Here is a 12,578-nt window from a genome sequence, read left to right as displayed (position 1 = left end):
TTCCATGGTTGACTGTCATGGTGAAAAAACAACTAAACATTTTGACCAGTGTGGCTCACACGATGACAAAAATACTTTATATTTTGGTGGCCTTGGCCAAATTACTGACACGATAACTAGGTTTTGAAGCATGAATGAAATGTTTTGGGTGAGTAACTACATTTTGCAGACATGCAATAAAGTTCTGAAGTTCCAGCAAACAGTTGTGACATTTGCACTCACAGTTTAGAGAATGTTAAGATTGTTTCGAAAAATGTGCCAAAGCAATTGAGAAAAACTGTAAAATTGTCATTATTTTTAAAAAAGTTAGTAGTGCTTGTTTGTTCAGGAAAGGGTGAACAACCAACCAACAAACCAAATAAATAACTAAATAAATGAATTAATCATATGAATAAAGGAAAATATTTTTTTTAAATACTGGACATGAGAATTAAGGCCTAAACATGAGAAGTGAACTTTTTTGTTGAGATACGACAGTAGAGAGATGACAGGAAAGCACGGGGAGGAGAGAGGGGAGCGGGATCGGCAAAGGACCTCGAGACGGGAATCGAACTCGGGTCGCCGTGAGCGCAGTTGCTAACCACAAGGCTATTGGCGCCGACAAGACGTGAACTTTTTAAAAACTGCCTGTGCTAATAGTTTAAACTGAGGGTCAGGCAAGCTTTCCACAGCTTAAGACACCCACATAATACGATTAGACTGTGTGAACATACACTGGAAGAAGTGGGTTAAGTAATTTGCACCGAGGGGGTGTGGGAATTATAGACTGGATTGTCTACTAAGTTCCTATCTTTGCAGGCAAAGCTAAACAATAGAGCTACAGGGGTTAAATATTTTCCCGCTCGTATCTGATTTACATCTGACACCAAGTCCTAGTTACGTGCATGAGCTTGCCTTCAAAGCAAACGACAACACTACGGCTCAAAGACTCCAGACTAAAAATACGCAATCTAGCTCAGATTGGAGAAGTATGTAATGTACAAGACTATGCATGTTTTGTAAGCATGAAACTCTACAGCCATAACAATGACGAACTTACACATTTCAAAATCATCCTTTTGTGATCCACTGACAAAAACAGCAGCAAGCTGGTTTGTAACAACATGAGTGAATAAATAATGACAGAATTGCCATGTTTGGGTGAGCTGTCCCTTTAAGAATGCAAAATGTGACTAATTGTGTGTTCGTGATTTACCTGTGTCTCCTCCACGACCGGGTGTTTTTCCAATCTGTAATCAAAGTAAATAAATCACATGAGTCATACTGTTGCCAAACACAGACATTGTAATGCATTAATAATTTGATGATTAAGTAAAACTTTGCACAAACACGCAATTAGTCTCATCATTAATTTTTGACAAGTAAACACTGTTTGTCACACCACTTCACAAGAACACGTTCATCCATATGCACAAAGATGAAGAATTTCCTCCATGCAATTTACCATCAGTGTTGAACTGCACTCTGGGCAAATTGCATGTCAATATCCTTATTACATGCTATATAAATTACAATGGGTTTGTTATTGCAAAATGATGACCGTGCAATTAATAAAACTGGTGTGCAATTAAATAAATGCACAATCCATAACGTATATATCACTCGAAACTGCAACGAACTCTGGGCTAGAAACAATCTCATAATGTTTCCCCATAACCCGGCAATCAAACTTTAATAAAGTAATATTTCTTCAGTAAAAATTCCATGAATGATGCCACAGCAACTTTAAAATGCATTATAAAAGAGAATTTTCTATTTTAAATGGTAATCAATAGGAGTAAATGAGATCCTGAAGGGCAGAACTAGATTCACAGATTCACTGGAAAAGGAACAGAAACCTCACCTGAGATCCGAAAGAGCTGGAATCTGCAAGCATGTTGAAGACAGGCATGGTTAGAGTCAATCTACACTGTCAGACGAACACACTGTACAGACACTGTCATTAGAGTGTGTGGAAGACGTTGTGCTGTGAACTTTTTGTTTTGCTATGCTGCAGGTATCAGACAGCTGTGTGAGCTAAATTGACATGAGGGGCCGGATTAGATGGAGTTATGTACCAGGAGCCAGTCTCATTGGCTGCCGAGGGAGAGGCCGGGCCTGTGCGTACACTGCGAACTTTGTCCTATTGCACTAGTGTACATAGACACAGGTGTGCACATATACACACAGAGTGGAACCTTGTGTACAAAACAACAAAGAGGCCTGACTTGACAAACACACACCCTCTGCATGGAGCTTTTCACACTTCCTTAATTTTCATTTTCCAGTGAAAACATCCTTATTTGTATTTAAGTTGTATTATTGTATTGTGCTCTCAGGAATTCTACAGATTTATTATTGTTCAGTGAAAAAATAAACTATATATATATATATATATATATATATATATATATTTCTGATCTGAAATTAATATATAACAATATTTTTTATAATTGACGAAATATAAAAAAATGTCAGGGCTTTTTTCCCCCCACTTTTTTTCTTATTTTTTTCCACAATAATTTAGTCTTAAAATATGTATTTATATTTTTCCATTTGGAAGTCTTAAATACATTAATATGTTAATAAATTGAATAAATTAATGGAATAGATTATATCATACTTGCATGGTGAAAAACTAAGATTTAATTAAACATGTAACCAATCATAAACAAAATAATAAAACAGAATACATTTTCCAAAATGATACATACGGTAAAGGCAAAAAAAATCTGACCTGTCTCTTTTATTTTGTGCCCTAAAAGCCTAATGTGGTACCGCAAAATCTCACAACATCCTTCCTGTGATGTGAGATAATGAGTCAGGGGTACCAGAATTTTGAGAGATTGTGAATCTACCAAATATATTTGACTTTCCATATCCCAGAAATCTTTTTCTTTCTTTATTTTGCATATTTTTGGGGGGGTGAAACCTGTAGAATTCTGCATAATGAATTTATTGAATGTATTAAACAAAACTAAACTCTTATTGCTAGATGAAAGCACAATCAAATTAGCTAATGGGACATGGGATGTGCAGAACTGATGGGAGTTTAGAGGGAGCTCAGCTGTGCATAAAAACAGGAACGAGGAAATTCTACGGCAGCCCTGACTAATGCCTAGAACAATAAGAGCTGGCACTGTTGGCAGGTACGCACACACATGCATTCATCATGGGTTCAAAAAGCCAACCAAGCCTGTTTGTCTGTCATCACACATCACGCTTATCTATGTGGCCTAGGTTGTTATTAGGAATCTCTGCATGTTGACAGCTTTTATTGCCCTGTCTGTTACACTACAGTGTAGGTCAATCATTAGTGTGCAGCTGGGTAAGACATCACATAACACTGAAACATGAGCCAGAGGCTCCAGCGCAGCTCTACAAATAAACGCTTCATAATGTGTATGCACAGAAATTGCTAGAAAGATTTTGTTGTGTTGAATGCGGGGCTCACCGGCACTGCTGACACAAACATCCACCCTACCAAGACATTCCTTATGGGCGCCAGCACCACATTTGGAGCAGCGGTAGCCTTGATAGAAGACTCCTCTGAGAAAATGAACAAAAAATAGAATGATGATAGATAAAATGATATATGGATAGATATATGGAACAAGAGATAAATAGAATGATGGAACAATAGAAAGTATTACAGACAGACAGATAGACAGACAGACAGACAGACAGACAGACACAGACAGACAGACAGACAGATAGATAGATAGATAGATAGATAGATAGATAAGATAGATAGATAGATAGATAGATAGGCAGGCAGGCAGGCAGACAGACAGATAGAGACAGACAGACAGACAGACAGACATTTACCATAGATAGATAGACCATAGATGCATCCATCATCTGCCAATTTATTAATTCTGAAATCACTGAAGTGATGATACATACACTTGATTTACCACTTTCACTCTCTTTCCCACTCTCACTTTCTCTAGGTGCATTATCAATCTCATTAAGGTGTATTGTGGGTAGACTGTGTCATTGCATAAAGCCTCTACTGTGAGCTCACCTCAGCAGCATTTTACACGAGCTGCAGGATGTGGTTGTCTCAAAGGTGTGCATGCGGAACTCGTGGAAATTACTTTTCCCGCTCTCTGGACAGATGTTCGATCTGTTGAGAGAGAAAGAGAGAGAGGAAGTAGGTGTTAAAAACAAGTCTGAAGACCTTTTTGCATAACCGTAAAAACTGCTCATTTCCATCTGCCGTCTGCTCCCACCAACCAACCAGCTGTGATTTTCTCTTGAGACACATAAGGGTAACTAGGGTAACTAATTTGCATTTTCTGGAAAAAAATGTCAGACGACCATGTAAAACACAATACCATAAACTAGGATGCTACTTATGAATCCCTGAATGTACAGCACATACTATAAACATTTCAATTGTATATTCTAAATAATGATTTGTAGTTTGTAGTTTATGTAGTAATGTAGTTCTTGATCTTAAAATAAAATGATTTATAAATTGTTACTAAAGACAAGTCTATTTTAAATAGACTCAAGGATCATGTGACACTGAAGACTGGAGTAATAGCTGCTGAGAAACATCACAGAAATAAATTACATTTTAAAATAATTCAAAATAGAAAGCAATAGTGATGCTGCTTTAGTGTGCACTACTAATTACAGCATAAGCAGAAGTCATGATGTCGTCTATAGCACTATTACTTTTTTATAGTCCAAGACCCTCCACCCCCTTTCTGTATCTTTCTCTCGATTCATCTCGAATAACCCTTGAGTGGTGAGTGCCCTCATAATAAAGGCATTAACAAATGACAGACAGATAACAGAGCTGTGTGTGCGTGCTGATGTCATGTCATTAACACTCAGAGTGTGCAACAGCACTGATATCCAATCAGCTTTCAGCTGCAGACTGATCTGATGACACATGACAGAGAGAAAGAGAGCACTGACTCACCAGTGTTCTCCAGAATTAATGAGCCCTTCAGATAAATCTGTTAAAAACGTGTTATCTAATTAATCAGAGCCCTGTCTCCTGTCTTTGGTGCATTACACTTTTTTTTCTCCCGACTTATTCTGAGCATTTTTTTTTTTTTTTGTGGATGTGCCCTTTTTGGATATGCATGACATCTAAAATTTGGTAGATTACTTGTCTGATGGTTTATTGCGTTTTTCATCTGCATTTTACTGATTGTTGCTGTCATCAGCCAGGAATTATAAATATATTTTCTCACTCTTTCTCTCATAGGTACGCTGTGGGATCCCTTATTGCCTTAGTATTTCATAATACAAAGATTTACTTGAATCTGACTCTCCTAAGAATAGTAAATGGAATAAAATTAAAGTGAGGGAAGATAAAAAGCTGGATGTGTATAAATTAAAAGAGAAATATCATCGATTTTTTTTTTACACTTTTTTGATGTACCATGTAGAAATAATATATTCTAATGTGCAATATCAGAAACTACCCATGTTTATATATCAAAACATATTCATTATTTTCAGTTAACGTAGAAATCTTAAAAGTATAGTACTTCAACAAAAACAGCTTGTTTAAAACTCTCATGTTGTTCCAAACCCATACAAATTTAGTCACTCTTTTTCACACAATTACAACTAATAAAGCTTAAAAAATAATGAAATCACCATAAAATTAACATAAAAGTGGTCCATATGCTATATTCCAAGTCGTCTGAAGTCATATGATAGATTTAAAGGTGGGGTAAGCGATTTCTGGTAGCCAATGTTGACATTTGAAATCACCATGCATGCGGCGCGGCATGACACGACAAATCCCCGACAGAAAACTGTTGCTGCGTTCTATTTATGACGTATTGACACAAATTTCAAATGATTTTCAATGGTCGCTTTGACGCGTCTAGTGTACCAGACAGACTTTAGCTGTTGCGGCACAGACACGGTGTTACTCACCTATCAAAAAAAACAAAGCAACTTCGGCGCCCGATCGCAGGCCTTCCGCTCCTTGAGTTCTCTACAGTGCTGGAAAGCTGATCCGATATTTACACGGGTCCTACTTCTTGCCTTATTGCCTTAAGCCTTCTTTTGTTAATCAGTTTTCTAAAGCGTTTTTGAAAAATCGCTTACCCCACCTTTAAGTGAGGAAAAAGCAAACATCTAAAACGATTTTCAATACATACACTGACTCTCCTGATCTATGTCCAATTTGTAACCAAACCTTTATTTTGAGTCCATTCTTTTTTAATGACTATAATGACTTTTTTAGTGACTCGATACAGTTTACAAACTGAATGATTAGTTCCGAAAGTTAAACTTAATGACGCAATGATCCAGTCCCAGTGATTCTTGAGTTCTTATGGCAAAGATTAGCAATGAATAACAACTTTTTTTGATTGAAATTGGCATCTGTTTGTCACACAAAGCAATCATATAGTTTTATAAGACTTGAAATATAGTGCATGAGTCGTATGGGCCACTTTTATTATTATACTTTTCCAGTGCAATATTTTCTGTACCTATTCATTTTAACTGCAAGAGGAAACACAGTCATTCTTTATTTGTGTTCCACTGAAGGAAGAAAGTCATGCAGGTTTGAAACGACATGCGGGCCAGTAAATACCTGAATTTAGTGAGCTATTCCTGTAAAGATCAGAGAGAGGGTGAAAAATGGTCATATAACACTAAATTACGACAGGATTTGGTGCAAGAAACATAATAAGTTGGCTTGAGGGATAAAAAAATATCTGCTGGAAAAGCACAGAGTATATCCTCTTTAAAACAACCAAACTAACTAAAACAAAAAGACTTGGTATATACTAGTCTATCTGCAAAACTGAACCAACCACTCTGATGGAATGTATGAAAACACTTTGGGTCTCATTATGTTTTATAAGGTACACACACCACTGCAAAAATGCTTGGCTCAGCAAGTCTGTCCTCATTACTGTGTTTGTTCTGTAGTAAAAATAAACACTAATGGTATTTAGGCTTGAATCAGGGCCAGGACATACTGTCGTAGCTAAATCACACTTTTGTTTCTGTTGTCAAGACAGATAACAAACCTGAAAAACAGGACAGTACAGACCTGTGCAGACCTTCAGAGACAACAAAACACTCACAATGCCATGCCAAACTGCTCCAGCCATTTCTTCTTCACTTCCTTGGTTTTAAAAAAGAACTCGAAGCCGTTCTGACCCTGATTGTGTGTGAGGTAGAATCCGTGGCACCACTGGAAGAAAGAGAGAAAGCAAGAACATCCATGTTATAAATGCAAAACACACACACATGCACAGATAAAGCAAAGACAAACACCGTCTTAAAGCCGTTTGATTCGAAACATCAAAGACACTCTAACAAGTCTGAGACTACAAAGCCCTAAACCACATGATGGTGCGAGGGGGTCACTGTTGTTTATGCAAGACTGACGAAATGCTATTATCAAATCTATAACGGTCATCCTGTTATCGTCTGTTAGCACTGTGTTGACGTTTACATCATAGTGCAACTGATGTAGATATTGACTGCACTGAACAAATGGATCAGATTTCATCATTTGCAAGATATGACAGTGTGGACAGTCAGATTCGAAAAACAAACATATTTTTTGTGTGCAATGTGAGCAAAGGCATAGAGAATGCAAGACAATAAGCAGTTATGCATCTGGACTCCAAGCCTGTCTGTCTGAAATTATTAAATTAATGAACAGCAAGGGATCTGTTTGGAAAATTTTGATTTTAAAAGCCTCTTGGGCCTGGCATTAACATGCTTTTTGTATGTGAATATTATGTACACTTCCATTGAAAAGTCTAGGCTCCCTTTTTCATATTTTTGAAAGAAATTTCATTTATTTGATAAACTGTAATATTGGAAAATACTGACATTTAAAATAACTGTTTTCTATTTTAATATATTTTCAAATGTAATTTATTCTTGTGATGGCAAAGCTGAATTTTTAGCATCATTAGTGTCACAAGATCCTTCAGAAATCATTCTCATACGCTGATTTGCTGCTCAAGAAACATTTTCAAATAATATAAACTGCTCAAAAACAGTTTTGCTGCTTAATATTTTTTAAGATTCTTTGATGAATAGAGCTCTCAAAAGAGGAGCATTTGAAAAAAACTTTTCCTGTCACATCTGCTGAATTTAATGCATCCTTGCTGACTGTATTAACGATTTACAATAAATAAATAAATGAAAAATTAAGAGAAATATTCCAGCCTAAAAAATACTAATAAATAAATTGCTAAGTAGATTGTGCGAGCGGACCACAAGAGCGCAGTATCTGTTTAGATTTTTTTATATATAATAAAAAAAAGCCTATGGAAGCCAGTTTCCAACAATGAATAAAAAATAAAAATAGGTAATGGTGAGTTTTTATCTCACAATTCAGACTTTTTTCTCAGAATTGCATGACATAAACTCACAACTGCGAGTTATTAAGTCAGAATCGCAGGATATACAGTAAACTCGCAATTGCGAGAAATAAAGTTTCTTTAAAAAATTTATTTAAAAAAAAAAATTTCTCGCAATTGAGTTTATATCTTGCGATTCAGACTTTTTTTCCTCACAATTCTGACTTTATAACAATTGCGCATTATAACGTCGGAATTCCGAGATATAAACTCACAATTCTGAGAAAAACAGTCACAACTGTGAGATATAAATTTGCAATTCTGAGAAAAAAAGTCAGAATTGTGAGTTCATATCTCGCAATTCTGACTTTATAACAATTGCGCATTATAACGTCGGAATTCCGAGATAAAAACTCACAATTCTGAGAAAAACAGTCACAACTGTGAGATATAAATTTGCAATTCTGAGAAAAAAAGTAAGAATTGTGAGTTCATATCTCGCAATTCTGACTTTATTTCTCAGACTTGTGAGTTTATACCTCGCAATTCTGAGTTTTTTTCTGAGTTTTTTTTATGGCATGAATATCATGCCATACTGACTTTATAACTTGCAATTGCGAATTTAGTTTATATCTTGCAAATCTGACTTAATTTCTCAGAATTGCAAGTTTACAAATCAAAATTTGGAGTTCATATCACACAATTCTGAGAAAAAAAAAGTTAGAATTGCAAGATGTAAACTCGCAATTGCAAGAAAAAAATTATTTTTTGAATTGTGAAATAAAAAGTCGCAATTAACTTTTACCTGCAATTTTTTTTTTTAACTCATTATTATTATTATTAGCCAGGACTCTGATGAACAAAAACACCTTCCCTCAACAAATTTTGAGGCATCATCATTCACTAAAGTACCCTAGAGGAACCCTAATAATAATAGTGATGTTTACATTGCATGTGTTTACCAGCATCATTTCTCTTCCTTGCACACACTCTCTCTGTCTTGAACATGTAATATTTACAGCGTTATCTAACAAATAATCATCCTGGCACAGCAGCACGTAATGTAATATAACAAACAACATCATGTTTTCTAATTTAGCTGTGTCTGGTGTCGCTGCGTTCGTTAGCAGTCGCTAGACGGTTTTTAATAGGAAACACCATCTGTGCGAATGAAAGCATAACAGCACATTTGCTGCCCTCGGCTTCGGTGCAGTGAACTTTGGCGGCAATTAGGAGACCGGCTGCGCACCTTTCGGTTTTCTCTTTCTGAGGTAGGGTTGTTGGTGATCTTGAAGGAGTGGAGGTCAATCACCTCCTTCATCTCATAGTTATCTCCTCGTCGTTTGCATACGATCACGGCAGCGTCGAACAGAAAGATGTGCCTGTAGCAGAAGAATGGCATAGATCAAAAGAGAAGGAGAAAATACAAGAGGAGCGCTTGAGGGTGACACCCTCATAACCCTTAGGCCTTAGTAAAGACCTGCGGAGTTTCAGGCTGAGCAGTATTCCACACTTTAATCATCTCACCTGTCTTGTTTGGCTCGTTTGTCGACTGAAGCTACTCGCACTTCGCTGTCACCTTTCGGTCTCCCGTAGTTACGGAGAGACTGATTCTGCAGAACATAAGAATGGTGCACATTCAATGCAGACATGCTTGTACGCTACTAGGGGTCAACGCTCTTAAGTTAGACTAAAGTTCCACAAAACTGTTCAAAGCTTCATACTGTCTCTGCTTAACTACTTCGAGCAGTGTTGGGGAAAAAACTAACTAAAAGTAGGCATGCAAATCAGTGCATTTTGCAGTAGTCTGACACTATCTTGGTTTTTTTTTAAGAGTTTTAGAGTAAAAAATAGCTTTTACAGTACAGTGGCATTTTTTTTCAGCAAGTGTAGCATAAAAAAGAACACACAGTCTTTTAACAAAACGAGCTGAAGAAATAATAAAATACACTTTCCTAAAAACATCTCACTCAAGTTGCACTGCGAAGTGTGATTCATTTTAGTAAACTGAATGGTTAATGATTCACTAATTAATTTTAATGATCTTAATGTTTTTTTTTGCAGTGAAATACTAAAATATTTTAACAAATTCCTTTTTTGTATTGTTTTATTAGCTGTTTAAAAAAATGTAATTGTATATAGCACAATTTATAGTTTCTATATATAGTTTTTAACATTTATTTTCAATTTATATTTTTATATGTAAATTCATTTTTATATATAAATATAAAAGTTTATATAATGTATAATGTATATAATATATATATATATATAATGTTTTATAATGTATTTATTAACAATTAATCATTTATAATTAATAATAAAATATCTAAAATATCATTATTACAAATTATATTTAATTAATAATTTTATATGAAAATAATAAATCACGTAAGATATACAGTGTATAAATAAACATCAATAAACTGTAAATAAATACATTTTAAACAATTTATGTCTAATACTAAATAATCTGAACAATGTCACAGTGTGAAACTGTTTTTTTTTTATTATTTCTTTTTTAAAACTTAAGGTTCTTAAAATCAATCCTTGATAAAAAATCTCTAAAACAGAATCTGAATCTTTATTTATGAATTTAATTTAATTTAATAATTTTTTTAAAGGGCAAATGAAACAATTTACTGCTTAAAACTACTCCAGTGCAATGGGGGATCTTCATCTGAAAAAAAAAAACAGTTTTGGGTGTAAATGATCTGGTCCCAGCGAATATTGAGGTGGAATTTTTTTTTCGGGTTATAATGTAGCTATATTGTTTTAAAAGTGTAGTTTTTACAGTAGCTTCCCCAAAACTGATTTTTAAATAGTAGTCTGTACAAAACATGATTTTGCCTACAAGGTTTTCTATAGATTTCTGGTACTGGTCGATGTCTCGTAGAGTCTCGATGTCCCTCTTCACCTCGTTGACATACTGAGCCAGATCCTGTAGAGATGGAAACACAAACACAACACCATAACATTCAACACCCTGAGACTTTGACCTGAGGACACACAAGGAAGTCTTTCTAGTTTTGCGCTAAAAATAACAATACTTCCTCTCTAGTTTCCTTATTGAAAATCTCGGCCCATGTGATGTTTTCAAGGGACTCATTTCCGTCTAAAAATGTAAAATAAGATTTAGCCTCTGAAAAGCGAGGCTTATTTGACAAATCTCATTCTGAACACTGTGCCCGCCGTTCCCGAGTTTAGCGACTCATTCATCATCGCGTATCTAGAATAATCAGAGAGTGGGGGGGCTGGATCGCCCACTGTGAGGATCTTTAAAGGGGAGCACTTGAGGAGGTTAACCGCGTTAGCCCGATACCCCAATCAATGCTAAGTGGATCATTTATCCAAATGAAATCATCACAGCCCTCGGTGCAATCTGCACAATCTTCTCAGCTTGATTTGCCTCAATTAGCGGACGGTTACCTGTCAAGATGCATTCGGCACCATCTTGATCATGTCCGAGTCAAGAGGGCCACATTGATTTTCAACGAAAGCTTTTTTTACGAAAAAGTTGATGCATGCACATCCCAAAAAAAAACTAAAAGAGAAAGAAATTTGTCACTGTTGTAATTTCAAATTGAACAAGGCCTCTAATATTAATCAAGATTGGTGATTAAAAGGCCTGTGATGACCTTAGATTTGGCCCGCAATGGCCTGCCACGAGAGGAATAAAAAAATAGGGGAAAAAAACATGTAATTGAAGCATATCTTAATTTCTTATTTATATTTTTGTTTTAACATGTCTTTTTGTTTTATTTTTGCACTGAAATATAAATTAAATATAAAAATCGTTGCGTTTTCAGTGAATTATTCATTCCAGTGTGTTTCGCTTTTAAACACGAGCTCGGTCATATTCTGTGATTGTCTCTGAAGAGTGCAAGCCCTCACACGTCACACTCGCTGTGTGAAGAACAGACTGAACGGGTTGTCAACACATCCCACTGCTGTATGGCCAGATGAGACGCAAACTACGTTTTCTCGACTGGATAACCAGTCTCGCTACTAAAGTTTTGATGGATGAAGACTACAATCATAGTAAAGACGATTGCGGTGGCGTACAGAAGTCGTACAGTAAGCACGCGTGAGTCCGTTATATTAATGCGTGTATGAGTGCTCTTGACGCACTGATTGCACATTGTATTTATGCACAGCACAGACATTTCCGTACATTCACGTTGCTTCCACACACATTCACGATAATGAATGGATCTGTCTACAGTAGTAGATATATGCAGTCAGCAGGCGGTAGGTTTAGGTTTTTTTTTTTTTTTTTTGGCATCT

The 12,578-nt window shown here is 35.8% G+C and overlaps 1 protein-coding gene across 1 annotated transcript in view; it reads right to left on the bottom strand.

The window, feature by feature from the left end:
- The window catches only part of LOC107677157 (guanine nucleotide exchange factor VAV3-like), a 69,959-nt gene that overhangs the window by 7,155 nt on the left and 50,226 nt on the right, over nt 1-12,578 (bottom strand). Inside the window, exons 12-19 of the mRNA XM_016471942.1 lie at nt 11,146-11,232; nt 9,819-9,904; nt 9,541-9,673; nt 7,056-7,165; nt 4,007-4,108; nt 3,434-3,528; nt 1,844-1,866; nt 1,196-1,229 (exon numbers count right to left, since the gene is read on the bottom strand). Of these exons, the coding sequence (XP_016327428.1) occupies nt 1,196-1,229; nt 1,844-1,866; nt 3,434-3,528; nt 4,007-4,108; nt 7,056-7,165; nt 9,541-9,673; nt 9,819-9,904; nt 11,146-11,232 (670 nt within the window). The remainder of the gene's footprint in view (nt 1-1,195; nt 1,230-1,843; nt 1,867-3,433; nt 3,529-4,006; nt 4,109-7,055; nt 7,166-9,540; nt 9,674-9,818; nt 9,905-11,145; nt 11,233-12,578) is intronic.

This window comes from Sinocyclocheilus anshuiensis, unplaced genomic scaffold (assembly GCF_001515605.1).
Source record: "Sinocyclocheilus anshuiensis isolate Anshui unplaced genomic scaffold, SAMN03320099.WGS_v1.1 scaffold392, whole genome shotgun sequence".
NCBI lineage: Eukaryota > Metazoa > Chordata > Actinopteri > Cypriniformes > Cyprinidae > Sinocyclocheilus > Sinocyclocheilus anshuiensis.
This window is presented reverse-complemented; position numbering and strand designations above follow the sequence as displayed.